The following is a 20,926-nucleotide window of genomic DNA, read 5'->3' as shown; positions in this document are numbered from 1 at the left end:
GTGAGTGACACAGAACACTAGGTCTGGCCCATCAATCGTCTGCTTGCTCTGTGCCTTTTGGCATCCTGCATTTAAAGCAATCCCGATTAATCCAACATCTGTTTATCAGAAGCAGGAGTTTAAATTTACTTCCCACTTAATTGCAGTAGGAAAGAAGTGGTCACTGTGTTGAAGGCAGAAGGTCAGCTGGGCCACACCAGGTGATTTAAGTAGGAGGTGTGGGTTATTTTGACATGTGCCCATTATGGCCCAGCTGGCCTTCTTTTGGGATATTTCCGCCTGGTTAACTTACGAGCTTCTCAATCAGCCGCCTTTGTCCTGACTTAGTGACAAGACTCTTTATGAAGGCAGTGGAAAGGGGGAGGAGTTTTGAAAGAACCATCTGTTGCAAAAACCTCTTCTTTTTTTAAATCAGAAATGTATCGGCTATAAAGAGAAATACACATCTTGTGGGGATTACATCATGTTTTGGATAGACTTGTCTTTGTTGTAATTGATTACAACATTGTTTACTATGAGATTGATGTGACAATCCATGTCAACCGTTCAATAACACCTCAAAATATAAAATAAGATAATTAAAAAATAACATGAAGTTTGATAGGTAATATTTACAGGGTAGTCGGAGTAAACTGGCCTAAATTTTATGTACATCATAAAATAGTGCAATGACATTACCAGCAAAATTGTTCAAAAATAAGAATAAGTAAATAATATATGAATATAGATTTCTCAATACATTTTTCATTTTATAAAAGGAAAGTTAAGTTTCTATGCAAAAATTAAAATCAAAAGAGGTTCTTATTCTTAGTTTTACACATGTACTTATCCTTCATTTGGTTCCATAACAAATAACATTCTCTATTAATTGTGCTCCAAGGACTGGCTGGGGAACTGTTTAAGCTAAAAGATTTGACTCAAGTGCAGTCATTGTGATTGTATTTTTTTCCATCAAAGAAATACATTAGTCTTGGAGTCATAATTCAGAAATGATCCTATTTATTTAAGTTAAGACACCTAAAAAATATTATATTTTATTTATTATATTATATTTTTCTTTAGTATGGTTCAATATTTCAATTGGTTGATAATTACAAGAACTTCAGTAGCTTGACATTTTACTTTACCACTACCCACTATAGTATTGAGTGCAGTGTAAACACCAACTAAGATTCCGAGTTATGTATATTGCCAGCATTACACTTTTACTTTAGTTGATGGTTTAAACATGTAAAGGACAGTATCAATCATTTCACAATCTATTCTAGTCCCCACCAAACTCTAGTTTGGGATCTCAAATGTCATCCTGAGTAGGAAAGGTCCATATAATCGTGCCAATCATTTATGTAAATTAATGTAAATGTTCTGCATTTAAATAGCGCTTTTCAAGTCAATGATGACCTTCTAAAGCGCTTTACAATGTGCTTCACACTTTTACCTTTTACACACTAACTAACCGATAGCAGTGTCAGCCATGCAAGGCAACTACCTGCTATCGGGGGCTTTAGGGATTCAGTGTCTAGCACAAGGACACTTCGACATATAACTCGGAGTAGCCGGGAATCGAACCTGCGACCTCTTGATCCCAAGACGAGCACTCTTGGTCCTGTGCCAAGACCAAGAGTGCCTCAGTGGTTAATTCTCAGTAATGCACCGCCATCAAAGTTGTGTCAAGGCAAAAAAAATAAAAATATTAATGACAAAAGTATAAAAGGTGAAAGATTATGTCAGGTTACACTATCGTTTGTTGGATTTCTTCTTACTGCCTTGTTATAGCCTTACTCCACAGTAGACTATATTGTACTGAAATGTTATGAAATATCACTCAGTTATAACAAAGCTCTTGGTGAGCCTCTGTAACTTTACCTCAGGGAAATAGCCGGTCTAAAATGCTTGAGTAAAATATTTGTTCCGCCCATAACAATAAAAGCCCAGTGACCCTGTTATTTCCTGTTACATAAGAGCACCTGATTGTCTGTCAAATAAATCCCAATAATCTGGAACTCAGCGTGAAGTGGATTTTCCCTGAGTAGGCCAAACATGCTGGGCTAATACCAGGCACTCATCACTCCCATAATAAAATTGTTCTTGCATCGCCGCATGCTCTCCTCTACAATAATAGTTGTTTTTGCTTTGCTAAAAAAAGGAATGACACATCTTCCATCTCACTCAACCTACACCTCCTATTATACACAGCCCGTCAAACTGTTGTCTCCTGTGAACTCGGGGAACCACATTTCAATGTGCTCCATTAGTCAACAGAAGGTAATTGAATGGTGATGGATGTAGCTTTAAATTTGATGTTATGTCTTAACATTATTAAGAAATACAGACTTCTTCAAAGTACATTTATATTATCTAACCAATCAAAAAGCACGACGTAATGTTTTTTCCTAATGGATCGGAGTTGAGCAAATGTGGCCGCTTCTTTTCAATAGTTAATGAGGATTGATGTCTAAAAGTGGTGACCTTGTCCTGTATTGGGTTTCCAAGTGGAATCCATGCATATTGATCTCTTCATTTTATGCTTTGATGGACATAATTCACTTTTGTTCATTGTTTCTTTCGCCTTTTTGAGTAGAACAACAGCTTTTATCAGCTCAATAATGTGAGTTAGACCAACAATGATTCACTCTAGATTCCCTCCTGACTTCCAGTATATTGTGTTAAATGCTCATTTAAGTGTAACGTTAATAAATACCATCGCAGTCATCTCACCAGTATCGTCTTACAACATTTGTGCATTCTTGTCTGCCCTATAAATGCATCTTCCTTTGCTGTGAGGAAATGACAAGCATACTTTGGGATTCCTGTTATTGCACTGGCTGATTGTATTGTTCATTCACATGTCAGAGGAGGCCAGGAACCTAACATTGATATCGACACTGAACATTCTTGTGTCGTTGTGGAGCTAAATACATAATTGGTTCTGTATCCATGCTCAGGGATTGTTTGTATTTCTATTACTTAGAAATAATTACAGAAGGCAGATAATTAGAAAGGTAAAAAAACAAAAACCTTGGTATGTACAAGTAAGAGGTTTGCATTCTTGGTGTAGACAATGTATGAACATTTGTGTTTCTAAAATGAGCCTTGAGTGAAGATCTGAACGTTGTGTGGTTTTATGACAATGTTTCAGGGGTCCCATGTGTGGCTGCGACATAAAGACCAACTCCTCCCCTCCACCGTCAGCTCGTGTGATGACGCGTCTCTGGTCCTCACCACTGATTATGGGAAGGTAAGAATCAGTCAATGACATCAGCCTACTTGGTCGTATGAAATTCTGCAAAATTCCACTGAAAAAAGTCAGAAATCTTAATGAAATGGCAAATAGTTGAATGCAAATACATTGAGATAAGCTCGGTAGCCTAGATGGTAGGGCGCCCGCTCTGAGACTGGGAGGTCGCTGGTTCAAGCCTCGGCAGAGTCATACCTAAGACTTACAACATTGGTACTCATTGCCTCCCTGCTTGGCGCTCAGCATTAAGGGTTGGAATTGGGTTTGGTCACCTAATGACTAAAATGGCTGCGCCCTGTTTGGCTGCGGCTGCATCGGCTCGCTACATTTTAACTGTACGGGTCAGGTGTATAGACATTTCATTCTGTGTGCATTGTTACAAAGAATGACAATAAAAGTAAATTCTTAAATTCTTCTTCTTAAATAAGACAAATAGAAATCGTTGATTGTCTTTGACCATTTAAAGTTAAAAATGTGAGTGTTAACTATTCTTTAAAATCTTGACATGTGAAGAGATCAACATGCCTCATATTCCTTTGCCCTTTATGCAGTCTTTTACAATTACAGTTTTATCTTCCCAATGCAGTAGACGCCGGGGATATGGCATCGATCCATTAAAGTTGGGATTGCATAGTGACATTTCCGTATAGCGGGGAATAGAAACCTTTGGTAATTAGCTCCAGATAAAAATATAAAAATAACATATTGGTATGTAATAAGTAGTAATTATGTGTAATATACATGCACATGATTAAATAAAATTATAAATAAATGTACATGTAAAGGAAAAATGACATTTTATTTACCTATAGTGAATCGTTACTTGACCTGGTACTGTAGAGTTAGTGGGTGGATGCAGAAGCGGGCGGAGGAAACAGCGACGCCAGATTTTAAATTAAATTAAATTTTAATCTTTTTTTAAATTTAAATTTAAAATCTTTAAATTCAACTTTACCTGTAATGATTGTCATGCGCTCACATTATTTTCTGTCTTTAATCACCTCCTTATTTTTAATAGTACAGTGGAACCTCGGTTCTCGACCATAATCCGTTCCATTTCTTTGTACGAAAACCCATTTGTACGACCACCGAAGTCGTTTTGTTCCCATTAAAAGTAATGTAAAATTGTTTTAATTCGTTCCAACACCCTAAATGTTTACCACGAAAGTAAACATGAATCTAACCCAGGCCAATCATACGTTCGCGTTAGCGTAATCTTCCGTGCGAAAGATTACGCTAACATGAACGCTTAAAAATAAAAAAATCAGGTCGTTTACACGTCATTTAGCACCCGGGTCTCCACAACAAGTGGTGAGCCGTTAAAGGATAAAGAAAAGAATTATGAGTAGGATTTCTTACCTTGGCGGTTGTCTGCAGAAGCCATGCTGTATTCCTGAAAGAAGGGAAACTCGCACACCTTCTTCATATTTTGCTATTATTTTTTTCTTAAATGCAATAGTTGTACGCACTACTCCTCTTTTTTCACCTGTAGCAATTTTACTGCTTGCACCAACCTTCTTCCGAGACAAAATTAGGAGTTAAAACACTCCCTTCACCGCTTTTGAAAAACGAAAGCAGAGAAGGAGTGCGCGTTGCCGTGACAACAGTTCTTCACGAGGGGTGGGGGCAATCTACACTCGTACGCCGCTCAGCATCGGCCATAGCGTACCGGCGTTCGAACTCCGATTTTTTGAGCGAAAAGCGTAGCAAGAATTTCTCAAAATTTTTGGTCGAGAACCGATTTGTTCGAACTGAGAGGCGTTCGAAAACCGAGGTTCCACTGTAGTCCCGATCATTGATTTGTTACAGCCATGCAACTTAGTGAGGGTGTCTTCTATGTATTTTCCTTCTCCTTAAGAACCCACAGATAATACATTTAGCAAGAAAATACAGTAATCTATTGCCAACAACATAAGATTCTGAAACAGAAAGGCATTTTAGGGTCTAGTTCAGCCATTCGCACATCTGCATTTTCATGATACTGTGATGCAATCCAATAGCAGACCAGTATTTTATATAATGATGACCAATAGTAGACAGGCATTTTAAAGACAGATCGTTATACACACAAACTAAAAAAAAATTTTTTTGCACATTTAATTGAATTAATAAACAGGAAAAATAAATAATAATGGGCTTTAAGTAACCCAATTAATGTAACTAACTCATTTTATCGTCTGCACGTATTTAAGAAGTCAGGACGGGAGTGCATGCAGGATGTGCACCTACATGTGTTTTAGTTGCTGCTGTTCTGGGATCAAAACCTTTTGTTAGCCTGTGGAGAAGGAGCTTATCAGTGTGCCGTCGCTTGGACGTCTGGGTCTAGAGGAAATCCTGCTCCCTATGTTCGGAAGCATTAAGAGTGTGGTGCAGTGATGATTGACGGGTAAAAAATTGCTTGGAAAAAATTAAGGGAAAAAAGAAACATGTTTTTGGGAGTGTTTGCCCCTTTTTCTATGCTTATATTGTCTAGTTTGCAACTCAAAAAATAAATGACAATTCAGGTGCACAGGATCAAGTATTTTATCATAGACAGTTCGATATCCAGTCCTTAGGATACGATCTAAAGGAACGTTTGCTTTGTTATGAAACAAATGAAGGAAAAGTAAATGAATAAAACAAAGACTAAGGGCCTCTTTAGGTTCTTTTTTTGCATAGAAACCTAAATTTACTCTTTGAGAAATAAAAAAAAGGCCTGAAAGTACCAGGAAAAGTGACTTGATGTGACTTTTACAAAATTATGTCAAATAACTGAGGCTGATAAGAATTAGAATTGTCTCTATTGTCATTGATCACAATGCAGTGAACATTGTTTACTGTGAGATTAAACATGACACTCAAGGATAAACATAATACAATAACTTAAAATAAAAAAAGAACAAAAAAGAATATTAGAATAGGCTATATTTACAAAGTAGTGGTTATTGGCCGGTCGAAATTGTCCCTAGGTGTGAATGGGCGAGTGAGTTGTCTGTCATTGTGTGCCCTGCAACTAGCTGGTAACCAGTTCAGGGTGTCCCCTGCCCACTGCCCGAAGATGGCTGGGATCACCAGCACCCCCGCGACCCTACTGAGGATAAGCGGTACAGATAATGGATGGATGGTTGTAGACTGGCATAAGTTGTAAGTGCATCAAGAAATACTGCACTGGAAATAGTGCAATGTCATTAGCAGCAACATTTTGCTAAACATGGGTGTAAAAGAAAATAATATGAATCATCATGTTTCTACACATAGGCAAGATACCCTTTTCAGTCTTGTGTGCCCATTTAGAATGGCATTAGCCGTGTGGAAGAAACTATCTGAGACTGTTAATCTTTGTTATAAGTTATCCGTAGCGTCTGCCAGAGGACTACAGGTCAACAAAGTGGAGGCCGGGGTGAGAGAAGGCCTTCATAATGTTGTTGGCTCCGCGTCAATATCGCAAGCTGGCAATGTCCACTGCACTGGACACAGAGCATCTGATGATTTTCTAGGCTGTGCTAATGACTCTAAGGTTTTACAATAAGATTTTCTATCATCCACATGTACTTGAAAGACCAGATACATTTTTTGAAACTATGATTCATTGGAAAATCATGTTTCTGTGACCGAGAAAAAAATGTGGATTAGGAAAAGGCATAATTAATGCATTATTTTTTATGGTGCATTACTTTAGAAAACAATTACAGAGGTAGGAATGAAATATCTGCTTTCTTAAACAAATATCTCATTTGTGCTTGGAGTGCACGTCTGCCAGGGTTTCTGTTTTGAGTTGCACTATTTTTACACCCAGGTGCTATGTCAGTCACAGCTCGTTTTAGTAAATGTATCCTGGCAGTGTTCCTCCTCTGCCCCCACGATGCTCCCTTCCCCCCTTAGGGCAGTGATATAGCATTACCATTCTTTTCATTGGTGCTGCTCGGTGCCTAAAGTGCTCATCTTGCAGCCTCCAGAGGGACGCGTGCGTGTCTGGGCTTTAACAGCCTTACTTGGCTGCTGTCTCATTAACCGTCACATAACAATTTGTCATTGTCTTGGACCTAATCGGGAGGAATGACTTTAAAGTGCCACAAAAGCAAATATGTCTTATTTTTATATACTTGGTGTGGGCAAATGACACTAGTGGTCCTGATACCTTAAGTCAACATATAGCACACAGTTGCATTCTATCCGAAAATCAACTTTGAGTATATGTAGTAGTTTTTCATAGTTTTCATTAAAAAACAAAAACTAAAAAACAGGTATGAATTAAGTGTGACTTGTGTGGCGCCTATTTGAGAATGATAACGCCAGTACAGGTTGAACATGCATTTGAGAATACATGTGTATATATATATATATATATATATATATATATATATATATATATATAGAGGTAGAGCGCTCGTCCTGGGGATCAAGAGGTCGCAGGTTCGATTCCCGGCTCCTCCGAGTTATATGTCGAAGTGTCCTTGGACAAGACACTGAATCCCTAATGCCCCAATAGCAGGAAGTTCCCTTGCATGGCTGACGCTGCTATCGGTTAGTTCGTGTGTAAAAGGGGAAACTGGGAAGCACATTGTAAAGCGCTTTGGGAGGTCTTCATTGACTTGAAAAGTGCTGTATAAATGCAGAGCATTTAACATTACATTTACTGTTTATCCTCAGTAGGGTCGCAGGGGTGCTTTAGTTCATCCCAGCTATCTTTTGGCAGTGGGCAGGGAACACCCTGAACTGGTTGCCAGTTAGTCGCAGGGCACACAAAGAGAGACAACTAACTCGCTCATTCACACCTAGGGACAATATGGACCAGGCAATTTACCTGACATGCATGTTTTTTGGGAATGTGGGAAGAACCTGGAGTGCCCTAAGGAATTCCACGCAGGCACGGGGAAAACATTCAAATTCCGCACGGGGAGGCTGCGGTAGCTAGAATCAAACTCTGAACCTCCACACCGTAGGGCTGCCTTGTGTTGCTAAAGTAGAATTAACTTCTTTGCCAAGTTGTGCACAGATAGTTTCTCTGAAAATAACACGAAAAGACATTGAACGTTCCACTTTCAATGCAAAAATCCAACGCCGCATTCAAAAGTTTAAATAGGTCACTGGATGTTCTCCTCATTGAATGAAGCCTTTATGAGGTAGGAATGCTTGCTTTTATTGCAAGCATCTGTGATGGATCGATTATTTATGTCGACTGGATTATTTTATAGTATGGGAATGTAAGTGGTAAAATATAACGTTTCTAAAAACCCACTTGACACTACGTGCATCTGCCAAAAAAGCCCCACAAGAGGCAATCATTTTGTTGCCTTAGCAAAAATACCCGCTGTGCAGTAGGACATCTGTCCCGTGTGTGGGTGACCCCACCTCTTTTGCTGAATATTCAGCAGAGCTGCCTCACCGGACAAAGCTGCAAAAGAAGGGTGTGGTTTCACTGAGATGGAAACAAAAGAGCAGTTTCCTACAGGGGTCCATTCGAGCTTTTATTTCATATCCTTGTAATTCAGTTTGAGGTCATTTTACTGTCGTAGTACCCTCTTTGTTCCTTAAGATAGATATCAAGAATATTAAAGCAACGTTGTGTATTATATAGTGACTGCTAGTGGGGTAAAAAATAAAACTTCATTCATTTAAATAGAGCACTGTTGTTTCAAATAATAAGCAAAAACACATGTTCACGCTTCACAGATCCCTTAACCGCTTGGGTCATCGGGACACCACTTCCTGTGGTGTGTCTCTGGCAAGTACATCCTGGTGGCACCCATCCTTCAGCAGGCTGTTTTGGGGGATAGTCAGTTGCTCCCCCACATGTAACAGATAATACTGGTTTCCATGATTACTAGTAGTAGGAGAACAGCACCTTCATCATCTAGTTGCTCTTAATGTCGGTGTAAATTGTCCTTCAGTAAATTGAAACAAACAAAACCTACGATAGAAAAACTATATGCTGACAAGATTTTTTTATACAATTTAAAAACAATTCTAGTGAATGTTTTGTCATTAATTGTTTTATTTTATCTAAAAGTAATAATTTAATAATTTGGAACAACAAACTCACCTGGTCCGTGAACACTGCATCACTGGTTAAGAGGGCACAGCAGCGCCTGTACTTCCTGCGGAGGATGAGGAGAGCCCACCTGCCCCCACCCTCCCTCATTACATTCTACAGGGGCACCATAGAGAGTATCCTGACCAGCTGTATCTCTGTGTGGTGTGGAGGCTGCAGCGCTACCGACTGGGGTAGTGTGAGGAGGGTAACGAGGACAGCAGAGAAAATAATCGGGACTACACTTCCCTCCATTCAGGACATTGGCCAGAAGCACTGCCTATCCCATGCTAAAAACATTACCGGGGACCCCTCTCACCCCCATCATGGACTGTTCACTCTGCTAGCCTCTGGGAAGAGGTACTGCAGTGTGCGGTGCAGGACCACCAGGCTCCGCAATAGTCTAGTCCCCCTGGCCATTAGACTGTTAAATGGTCAATCTAACATATAGTTAACTTAAATCTAAGCGGCTGCTAATCTGACTTTTTGCACTACTGGCAGTTTTTTTTTATAGCTTGCCACTCCTTGCACATTGCTCTCTGCACTATTGTAATTACAGCGTTATTGTTACAGTGTTAATGTTACTGTGTACCTGACTTGTTAACCTGACTGCCCATTTTGCACATCTGGTTAGCTACTCTTCTTGCACTATCGGCACTATGGTAAAATACTATACGTAGCCAAAATACAATACAACACTATTTATATCTGTACATTCAAGGAAACTGTGGGGGTCAGATGCATCGACATTTCGTTCTGTATACACGTGTACTAGAATGACAATAAAGTAGATCTGAATCTGAATCTGAATCTGGAAGATTGTTTTTCATTTTAAAATATAGTAAAATACAATTATTGAAATGTGTTGCAAAGGTTTATCTGCCAATTGGAGTTTTTCCAATCTAGGCAGGAAGGAAGCTTTTTTTTTTTAAAAAATACTTGAATTCCATTCCATTATAATTTGAGGCTCCCTTTTTAGAAGCTGACATGTTTATCCACCATTTGACTACTTAAAGAGCCCAAATGATGATTTTGTGAAGGTAGCTTGTTCTGGTGCTGCTTTTAGCACTGAACAGCCACTTAGCTTCCACAGCTGAGCTCTCCATGTGATGAGGGCCGAGTCCCATGACTCAGGCATCTTTGACTTTTTTTCTCAGTTTCCTTTTCTAACCATGTATGTAAGCAGCTTGGCTGCAGGCTACAGCTCGCTGCCAGCCTCTATTGTTATTGTTAGCTGTTCTCCCTTCGTCTGCCTGTGTCACTTGTCTTCCACAAAGGAACATTGCTGATTTTTGTGATTCAAGGGCCAATGCTTGACAAATTCTGCTTTGTCCTTGCAATCTTTTACTGGCCTTCTTGGTAGTTTCTCCCATACAGCTAAAATTAGCGACTTACTCCAGCTCTGACCAACTGCCGCTATTGGTTCTTTTCAGCTGCTCCAGGTTTATCAAATTCGCTCAGTCTTTTATCGTCGCTTGGAACAATTAACAGCAGCTTTTATTTCCTGACACTTGCTGAAATTCATCCTTGGAAAATATAAGAGTAGGCTTTTGAATTAAGAGAAGTGGTATCTTTTGTAGTTTCTGTAGTGTGTCTTCTTCCATTGAACATGCTTCAGTTCCATTCTAAACTACAATGACCTCTAGTGGTGAATTATTACACACTGTCACTTAAAATATATGCGCATTTTGACAAAAGCTAATAACCTAATGGATCTTTGAAGTCTCATGAGGGAGTGAATTATTATCTCGCCCCAAAGCACAATTGACAAAACAGAGGACAGTGAAACCTTAACTCGTTTTTCTGCACGGTCTTAGATCTTTTAGCAATGGATATACTCCCCGAGGCGTTCCAAACTTGGACTGGGAAATCCGACTACGACTTTGTTTATTTGGGAACCACAACAAAGGCTGTTTGAAAAGGAAGAGGCACCGAGTCGAACGAGTTTATATAAGACTTTCTTTACTGGAGTTGTTTTACCGTAAACCCAATAATATCCTCTTACATTTGTTTGTTTATCAAGATTTTTTCCCTCTCTGCCCGGTCCCATGCACATGGTAGGAATGCAAAGAATTCCATTGCCTGTTATCTGAATTGTTCCTTCATTATAAGTCCATTTTCCAAGCAATGATAATCACATCACTCACACAAAGTGGTCTCATTGAATGCAAAGTGACTCATGCGGTGCAAGCTCTTTCAGACTGATTTGTCAGTTTGGACAAAGAGCGGGTTAAATATTTTTTAGTCCGCTGCTTGTAAAGCTGCTGGATGACATCATCACACGTGCTGCCTTTCTCCCCCTGAGGTGCATGCTTTCAAAATCTTAAATATCGCAGATGGCCGTTTTCTGTGCTTAAGCCTCTACATACGCCCTAGTAACATTCGTGGACGCCTATATATTTTTTTCTACACAAAATAAGATCTAAAAAAAATATTAAAAATGAGTGAGAAATAAATAATTCATAATATACAAATAAAGTTGTTACTACTGAGTAATAACCCCGACATATGATTGTCCTAACATACAATTCTTTGGCGATACGAAATTGGGGAACTCGGAAAATTTGTTTCCCTGATCTACAACAAAAATTACAAAATACGATTTGCGAGTTTAGCTGCGATCACGGTGCTTAGGTGAGGAAATGAAATGAAATTATATCTGCACCTTCATGGCTGCAAGCTGCAACACTATCAAGAACCCACTTTAGGTATAGCAGAAGCAAAATGCAGAAACACAGATTTGTACAGAAAGAATGGTTCGGTACAAGGGAAGTCATGTAGCGAGGCAATAATTGTAATCCAAGAGGCAGGCGACGGTTCAGTGTTCCAGTAAACCCAATCAGCGGATGAGACAGTCCAAGAGTTCGTCAGGCAGTTCTCGTATTTCAGAAGGACGGACTAGGGTTCTGTACAGTGGAATAAGAAAATGCTGAGAAAAGAATGCTTGGGACGTGACAGTCAAGACAACGAACTACCACAGAACTGAAAAGACAGTGTGTTTTTGTAGTGATGAGGGAGAATTGTGATAGGAGGGAAATTAAGATGATCTCTTGCAAGAATGAGACCACTGAGTTAGGGCATGCCATTAAAAGCACAAACACTATCACAAATCACCATTCAAATGAATGAAATCTTTTAATGTGCCTATATACATGATTCAAATTGAATCTTTTCTTCCGGCGCCGTCACGAATGGCAGCCACTCCAGCAGCTCCCGTGTTATTTTCGATTGTTCTCGATTGTTCTCAGCTCAGGGATGCTGCTGGAAATTTGAATTTCCCTTCGGGGATGAACAAAGTATCTATCTATCTATCTATCTATCTATCTATCTATCTATCTATCTATGATTCTAGGTGATCTATCTACAGAAGGCGGAGCTAAGCAAAGACACGGCTTACCCAATGCATGCCAGCAGCATTAATGGAGTGGAGGACATGTCCACACTGGCAGAGTTGCATGAAGCCGCCATCATGCACAATCTCTTTCTGCGGTACCAGCGCGACAACATCTATGTAAGGATTCTTGTTGGAACACGTAGCGCTGGGTCCCATTGTCGTTTCCTTGTGTCAGCTAGACCGGTGTGTCTCAAATGTTGTTTAGCCAAGACTCACTTTTTTAATCGAAATGTTTTTTGAGGCACTCACCCTTTGAGAATATTGAAATACCATATTTTTTAGGCTAAAAGGCTCACCTAAACCCATTAAGTTTGCCACAAATTTGAAAATACAGAAGATAAAATTTGAAATGCATAATTTCAATGAAACGCTACTACATAGGGTAACCATTTATCAATAAATCAATTATAGTGGTTACACCAGATTTCAAAATATTTTTGTTCTATGTAAAAGTTTTTTTTTTTTAATTTTCTTTTTTTAATATTCAACCATAGCTCAACCCTAGAAAAAAAACATTTGCCAATGTACCGTTTTAAGGCACGCTTTATAATCCGGTGCGCCTTATGTGAAAACGTTTCACAAGAGTCTTTTTATTAAAGGTGGGCTTTATAGCCGTGGAAATATAGGTACATTATTTAATTATAAGATCCACTTTAATTTTTGAGTTGTCAAGATGTGTTGTAGTGTATATAATGTTAGAAATAAAATGGAAAATAACCAATTTAGCAGTAGCAGACAGATTCGATGGATAAAGGAATTTATATTGAAAAAGATTCCATTGAATGTCCACAAGGGTGCCCTAAAGGTGTACGATCGTTTTACACAATGGGACACTTTTTTTTTAATCAAATCATCAAACGTCAAACAGTGAAATAAAATATGATGAAGAATTTGTCTTGGAGATCGGGTTTGGTGGTTTTGTTGAATTTTCTCCAAAAATATATGGTGTGGTTTGCTGCAAAAAAACAAACAAAAAAAATTCTGGCTCTTTGGGTCTAAAAGGTTTCCGACCCCTGATTTATACAAATAAACACTCTTTGATTGAATATACAAAAAGCCTGAAAATAAACATTATATGTACTTTCGTCCCACGTGTGTTAAAAAACGTAACTCTTCAACAATGGTGCGCATGTCCTCTGGACAGTAGTAATGTAATTTAGACAACTCTTAACGGAACAGCATATCAGAACATAAAGTTGCATAATTGTCCAATTTTTGCCAATTCAATGTGTGGGACTTTTGGTTTTCCGTCATAAGTCATTGCTTTGTGTTTTCAATCATCTTCCCAGACCAACATAGGTTCGATCCTGGCAGCCGTGAATCCCTACAAGCAGATTGAGGGCCTGTATGACGCCGCTTCTGTCGATTTATATAGCAAACACCAGATGGGGGAGCTGCCCCCTCATATCTTCGCCATCGCCAACGAGTGTTACCGCTGTCTTTGGAAGAGACACGACAGCCAGTGTGTGCTCATTAGGTAATGCCAGAGTGACCGGGAATGCTTATTCATTAACAAGCCCAGTTAAGTGTTGCTAATGCATTAGTCTCTGAACGTTTTCAGTGGGGAGAGTGGTGCCGGGAAGACGGAGAGCACCAAGTTGCTGCTGAAGTTTCTCTCAGTGATGAGCCAAAACTCGGCAGGTACGCCTCCGTCAGAGAGGACCACCAGGGTGGAACAGGCGCTCATCCAAAGCAGGTATAAATGCTTTTGAGTGACAGGGAAGTGGAAACTGATAGTAGAAACTGATAGTGGAAACAGGCGGGTAAATATTTTAGCTTGAGGAGAAATTTACCATTGTAAAGTCAAAAAGGGTGACCTATGCAAATCGTATATATCCGAGCAGAAAATGTGTTGAGGTGGGGAGGGGTGTTGTGAGATTTCCCAGAGTAAATCGGTCGTTTGAGGTTGTGAGTTTGAATAAAAATCACTGTAGTTCATTCAGGTAGTGGTAGTATATTTCTATGTGTGTAACGCGTATTAGATTTTATTTCATTATGACACTATTTTTATTCAAGTTACTACAGACGAATTTTAGATGTGGAGGAACCAGAAAGTAATCTTGAAAGATTTAAATAAATGCTAAAAGGCACAGGGAATCAACTCTTTGATGTGTATGAGGATAAATCAGACTTTGAAGGATATGACATAAATACGTTGTAAATTTGATGTTGGTATTGTGTTCATAGTTGTCAAAAATATTTGAATCATGGACACATGTATTGAACACCATTTGTTAATATCAATGCATGAGCATAGAAAAAGTCAAACACAATTTTATCATCATTTTTAATCAAAAATGAACGTGCGTGCTATACACAAATAAATACATTACAGTACATCCTCCACACCCTTCATGCCTGTGAAAAAAATAGGTGTAATCTTTTTTGGGTAGTATCCAGGGTTAAATTCCAGCTAGTGCAGCCTCCCCATGCGGGGTTTGCATGTTCTCCCCATGCCTGTGTGGTTTTTCTCCGGGCACTCCGGTTTCCTCCCACATTCCAAAAAAGATGCATTTGAGGTTAATTGTCCGGTCCAAATTGTCCCTAGGTGTGAATGAGCTAGTGAGTTGTCTGTCTCTGTGTGCCCTGCGACTAACTGGCAACCAGTTCAGGGTGTTTCCTGCCCAGTGCCCGAAGATAGCTGGGATGGGCTCCAGCACCCCCGCGACCCTACTGAGGATAAGCAGTGCAGATAATGGATGGATATATACTACTGTTCTAGTATTCCAGTCTTAGAGTAATAATGTTTGCTGTTTGCTCCAACAGTCCCATCATGGAAGCATTTGGCAATGGAAAGACGGTGTACAACAACAACTCCAGTCGCTTCGGAAAGTTCATCCAGCTCCACTTCTCCCAAAATGGAAACATCCAGGGTGGCTGCATAATTGATTGTATCCATCAGCAGTATTATATGACAATATAAATTGATAATATGTATTTTGTACACCACTGCCTCGACTGTGGCATCGCTTGTGAAGGTGGGCTGCATTGTTCGAAGTGGCCTTAAACGGTTGAAAGTTAACTATTCTCTACAATAACTATGTGGTAAAAATGGCCAACTGAGTTCAAATAGCCCTTAGGACTTATTTTACATTGCGCCAGGGATTTTACCTTACTTTTATCAGCGCTGTTCGGGGTGGAGCTCATTAGGTTCGAGGAAAGGGGGTTGAGGGAGTCCTGGTGAGAGACGTCACGCTTGTCCACGCAGGTTTTTAAAAAAAATAATAATTTGTCAGTGGAGCATAAAATGGCAAAAGAAGGAAACGCCAACCCAAACCCCCAAAAAGATGAACAAGGAATAGTTTATTTGAGTGTGTCTAAGAAATGTTCTTGCACATTCATCATGAATAAGTTGCCTATGGCTGCAATCATCATTTTAAGGCAGGAGACGATGGCAGAGTAACAAAGTTTCAAATCCCGCACCCCACCTTTGAACCACCAGTGTGTGTTATATAGTGACCCCTAGTGGTGTTAAATTACTTATCTATTCATTTTACTTGAAGACTGTTAAGCTACAACTTACTATAATAGTAAATTATTGCACACTGTCACTTGCTTGCTTTTTTTCTTCTTTACTCTCCCATCAGATTTGCTGGAAAAGGTAGGCCTGCATTAAAACATTCGTTAGGAAATCCAGGAAATACCAAAAACTAATAGGGAAAATGGTGATCAGAGATTACTATTGTTTTCTGCTCTTTCGTTCAAAGAACCGCGTGGTGCGTCAAAATCCTGGGGAGCGAAATTACCACATCTTCTACGCGCTCTTAGCAGGGGCTGACAAGGACCACAGAGGTTTGCAGTTTAAAAAACCCATAGCAAAATACAATGGATAAACATTTTGAGATTCATAATTCTTTTTAAATGTTCTCATATATTACGATAGTACTGTGTGTTTGTGCTGTATAATCAAGCAAGTGAAGGTGCGCCCAATGTATGTTTTTTTTTTTTGTAGACATGTACTTGCTATCTGAAGGTCCTGAGTCGTACCACTACCTCAGCCAGTCAGGATGTGTGCAGGACAACAGCCTGGATGACAAGCAGCTTTTTGACAGCGTCATGGTCAGTAAACACCACTAGATAGCGCCACAACCTTACTTTACGAGTTAAGAATCTTGGCGCGCAAAGAGATAAGATTACGAATGATCAGATGAGCTCAACATGTTTAAGGGGGAATCAAAGTAAAACCGTGCGTAAAATATGTTCAAGAGTTTATTTTAATGGCAGAATTATAGTTGAGTCCTACGTATGACTATTATTTGAGCCACCACCACCCAAAACAAGGACACAAAAGCTATATTTATATTTTATTTATTTCTCAATTTTGTGATTTTTTTTTTGTAAATGTTATTGCATTATTAATGATCGCAACAAGGCTTTAGGGCTAGGACCTTAGCTTAGCCTTTTGGCTGAGAGTAAGTGTCCCGGCTCCTAGGCTTTGTAGCATATAATGAACTGACCGATAACGGATAATGGATAATGAATAACGAAGATAGATCAATAACCCTTAAAAACCCCCACTATATACAACTTTGTACAGTTTATAACCACTGCCTGGTAATTATTACCTATCTATCTTATATACATTTTCATCCTTTTTTCATCTTTTAAGTCTATCACATGTTTACCGAGGAGTGCCAAGTCAAATCTCATGTACACTAGAGACATTTCTATTCCGTTCTATTAATGCTACTGCAGACACTGCCCTACTTACGAACGACATATGCTCCGGATGATCGTTTGTAAGTTAAATTTGTTCGTAAGTTGCTTCAGTGCTATATTTTGTATGGAATGTATGTTTAAGGTTTATATAATTATGTTTAAGGCTCGTATAGGAAGCCTGCATTGTTTTGTACTAAAAAAATATATATATATATATATATTATGCTCAATAAAGATAAATAAAGTTAAGTTTAACTTATTTTTGGAAGATCAGCTTTAATAGTTTTGCGAATTTCTCCTCCGTGGTAAATAGTGGCCGAAATAAACCGATCCAACCATTTTCTCAACAGGATCAAATTTTCTCATTCCACTTTCATTTAAAAAGAAACGGCTCTCCTGTTCTTTATACTTTACACCAACCATATCTAATGGATGAACGAGATATTAAACAATAATAATGTCAAAGTTCTTAGCACGCTGGAGATACAGTATAGTATGTTTACACACGAAATAGGAAGAGGAAGCCAGATTTCTTCTTCAGGTGGGATGCTGGGTGAGCTCTCACAGCACCACACGCCGGTAGCGGCGTAAAGAAACACTACAGCACTGTCCTGTGCTCAGAAAAAGGTGCACAATACAAAATCAAACTTGCAGCAATGTATTTTTTCGACAACCCGAAAAAAATATCTACCGTTTTTCGTAACTCGAATGTTCATAAGTAAGGGAGCGTCTTTACTACTTATACTACTAGTAATAATAAAGATTTTAATCAATTTAAGTCATTATCCTGATATTTGATGTTCATCTTGTTTAGGAAAATGAATCAAGGATTGTTATATTGTATATTATTATCTATTATAAATGTTATTTTATTGCTTGAATGGGTAAAATAAATACTTTTCAACTGACCAATACTGCCTATCACTTGAAAATAGTTATTTGGCACCACACAGTGACACCATTTCCCACATTAACTCTCTAAAATTGACTAAAACTGTACTTCCAGAGTCTCATGCTTCTTATTCTTGCACTTTTTTCCCACCAATATTGATGAATGTCTATAATCATCAGTATTAGAAAGTAAGGTGAAGAAGGATGAAAGGAAGAAAAGATTTAAACCATGTGATCATTTCTAAATTGATTAACAAATGACTGTTATTATGATGTAACACATGATAATGAGTTAAATGGATTGATAGAAGAAGCATTCAAAATTATTTGGTAAATTTCCTTCAAGCCTTCAGCTTCAAGATGTCATCATTTTTTTCGGGTCATTTGTTAATTTTTCAATGTGAGGTTTTTTGCAACATACTTGAAAAGACAATTTTACTATTTAAAAAAAACAAGCATTTCGTTTGGGAGTGAGAAAAGCCTCCTTTATCATAAAACCTAAGAGGTGAAGTGATGTCTTATGTCCAAATGCTGCTCCCTCTAAATCGCGTGTCCTTTGGCTAGACACTTTATACACATCTCCTCCCGTGCCAAATGCACTCATCTAACAATGGTGCAGATGTTTGGTGTTAGTCTGAGGAGCACAGTGATAGTCACGCCTCTGTCAGTCTGCCCAAGGGCATTACATACGGTATGTAGTAATGTGTGACTGCATGAATATTGTTTCCATTGAGAATTGTGTGCAGAAAAGTGCTAACTAAAAGTAGACTTATTGTTGTTACTATTTTTATTAAAGGTTATTTGCATTTATGGAATTATTTTGTGGCACTGTATGTAATACGATACAGGCAGCGCTGCAGGTGATGGAGTTCAGTGAGGAGGAGATCCGAGATGTGTTCAAGCTGCTGTCCGCGGTCCTCCAGATGGGAAACATCGAATTTATGACAGCGGGAGGAGCTCAAATCATGTCCAAAGGAGGTTAGAAAGGAAAAGAAAGCCGGAGGGGGGCTCACATAGCGTGCCAAGTGAGCTCATAAAAGAATTAAGAACAGTCTCTAAAAGTTAGATTTGTTTTCTTGTAGAAAGTGTCTATTAATTTAAAATGCATCAATAATTGGTTTTGCCCACCAAATATTGAAAAGCACTGAAATCTTCATGTTTTTGGCAGAGTTTTCCCATGTTGCAGGAAAAATGTACAATTGGATCGATCTTTACAGTATACCCCCGAGATACAACATTTATACATTATAAGGTGAGGTTGCAAAGTGAAATTTACGTATAGCAGGGGATAGAAACCTATGACAAAGCATAGCTAATGTGCTCCAAATCCCAGGTACTTCAGATAAAAACTTTATTATGACAAAATAGGGTAAAGTAAGTACTACTTACATGTGATATTTGTGTGCATATGATTAAATGAAGGGCAGCACGACAGCTCAGTGGTTAGCACATGTGCGGCACGGTTCTGAGGTCATGAGATCAAACTTTCTTGTGTGGAGTTTGCATGTTCTCCCCGTGCTTGCGTGGGTTTCCTCCGGGCACTCTGGTTTCCTCCCACATTAAAAAAAAACATGTATGTTAGGTCAATTGGCCGGTCCGAATTGTCCCTAAGTGAGTTGTCTGTCTCTGTGTGCCTTGCGAATGGCTGGCAACCAGTTCAGGGTGTCCCCTGCCCACTGCTCGAAGATAGCTGGGATGGGCTCCAGCACCCGTGGCCCTACTGAGGATTAGCACTTGCAAGAATTGTTATGTCCTTAAAAGATTTCCATGCATTAATAATAAAAATAAAAAAATCATTGGGACCATTTGGGAATAAATACTGTAAAAAAAAAGTGTTGTATTGTTGACTTTTAACGCCTACAAAGCATATGTCATTCTAAACTTGAATGAAGAGGAAGGCATTGTGGGAGGTTAGTCTTTTTTATGATGCAGACCAGCAATTTAGTTGAAATCGACCAACAGCACAATAGGCATTTTATAGACGTAACTACGTATGCACAGACACTGAACTATTTGAATTATATACGTTTTGAGGCAAGCATATAATTTGTTGTTGATGCTTCATAATGGGGACAATGCTGTAAAGAGGGGCTAATAAACACCTTACTTCACACACTGTAAACATTGTAAGGCAGTGTCACCGTATGGGGTTTTGCTGTATTAATTAAAAAGTTGAAGTCGGAAAAGTAACAGAAAAATAAATTACCAAAAGTGTGACAAACACAAGGCTTGAGCATCAAAATACAAGTGAACTTAGTTACTTTCTTGGTGAAACAACCAATTAAACATAAAAAAAAAAACTATCTCTGTGGTTTCAGTGGTCAGTAACGTGAGTGAGCTGCTTGGTTTGGACTCCTTCCAGCTGTCTGAGGTACTGACCCAGCGTTCCATGATCCTTCGAGGAGAGGAGATCTGCTCCCCACTCACCGTGGAGCAGGTATTGCATCAAGTCCACTATGCACAGAACTCAACTGATAGTACATAGGTTTTAAAGGGTTAAGTCAAGAAATAAAGACAAAAAAACGCTTTACAAATACCACAAATTCATCAAAAATAAAAATCTAACGTTTTGTTTAGTTTCTTTTACGTAGTTTTAGTTATATTTATTAGGACCCCCTCCACATAGCTCGCGTGACTCCCTACCATTTCCTGCTTTTTGTCTGCCAGATTTCCCGGCACAATGAAGCCGTGGCGATAGCGATCTGAGTCAAAAGCACAATGGAGTTCATGATCG

The 20,926-nt window shown here is 39.0% G+C and overlaps 2 protein-coding genes across 2 annotated transcripts in view; both read left to right on the top strand.

The window, feature by feature from the left end:
- Positions 1 to 16,475, top strand: part of LOC148352842 (unconventional myosin-X-like) — a 33,028-nt gene extending 16,553 nt beyond the window's left edge. Inside the window, exons 2-8 of the mRNA XM_088353504.1 lie at positions 3,140 to 3,238; positions 12,601 to 12,759; positions 13,932 to 14,119; positions 14,204 to 14,338; positions 15,409 to 15,515; positions 16,230 to 16,243; positions 16,350 to 16,475. Of these exons, the coding sequence (XP_088209630.1) occupies positions 3,140 to 3,238; positions 12,601 to 12,759; positions 13,932 to 14,119; positions 14,204 to 14,338; positions 15,409 to 15,515; positions 16,230 to 16,243; positions 16,350 to 16,475 (828 nt within the window). The remainder of the gene's footprint in view (positions 1 to 3,139; positions 3,239 to 12,600; positions 12,760 to 13,931; positions 14,120 to 14,203; positions 14,339 to 15,408; positions 15,516 to 16,229; positions 16,244 to 16,349) is intronic.
- The window catches only part of LOC148352840 (unconventional myosin-X-like), an 80,310-nt gene continuing 75,733 nt past the window's right edge, over positions 16,350 to 20,926 (top strand). Inside the window, exons 1-4 of the mRNA XM_088352330.1 lie at positions 16,350 to 16,434; positions 16,595 to 16,701; positions 19,041 to 19,170; positions 20,511 to 20,629. Of these exons, the coding sequence (XP_088208456.1) occupies positions 16,597 to 16,701; positions 19,041 to 19,170; positions 20,511 to 20,629 (354 nt within the window). The 5' untranslated portion in view covers positions 16,350 to 16,434; positions 16,595 to 16,596. The remainder of the gene's footprint in view (positions 16,435 to 16,594; positions 16,702 to 19,040; positions 19,171 to 20,510; positions 20,630 to 20,926) is intronic.

Source organism: Urocampus carinirostris, chromosome 14, assembly GCF_059441175.1.
Source record: "Urocampus carinirostris isolate Australia breed hairy pipefish chromosome 14, RoL_Ucar_1.0, whole genome shotgun sequence".
NCBI classification, from domain to species: Eukaryota; Metazoa; Chordata; class Actinopteri; order Syngnathiformes; family Syngnathidae; genus Urocampus; species Urocampus carinirostris.
The sequence above is the reverse complement of the archived record's forward strand: the minus strand, read 5'-3'. Positions and strand labels throughout refer to the sequence as shown.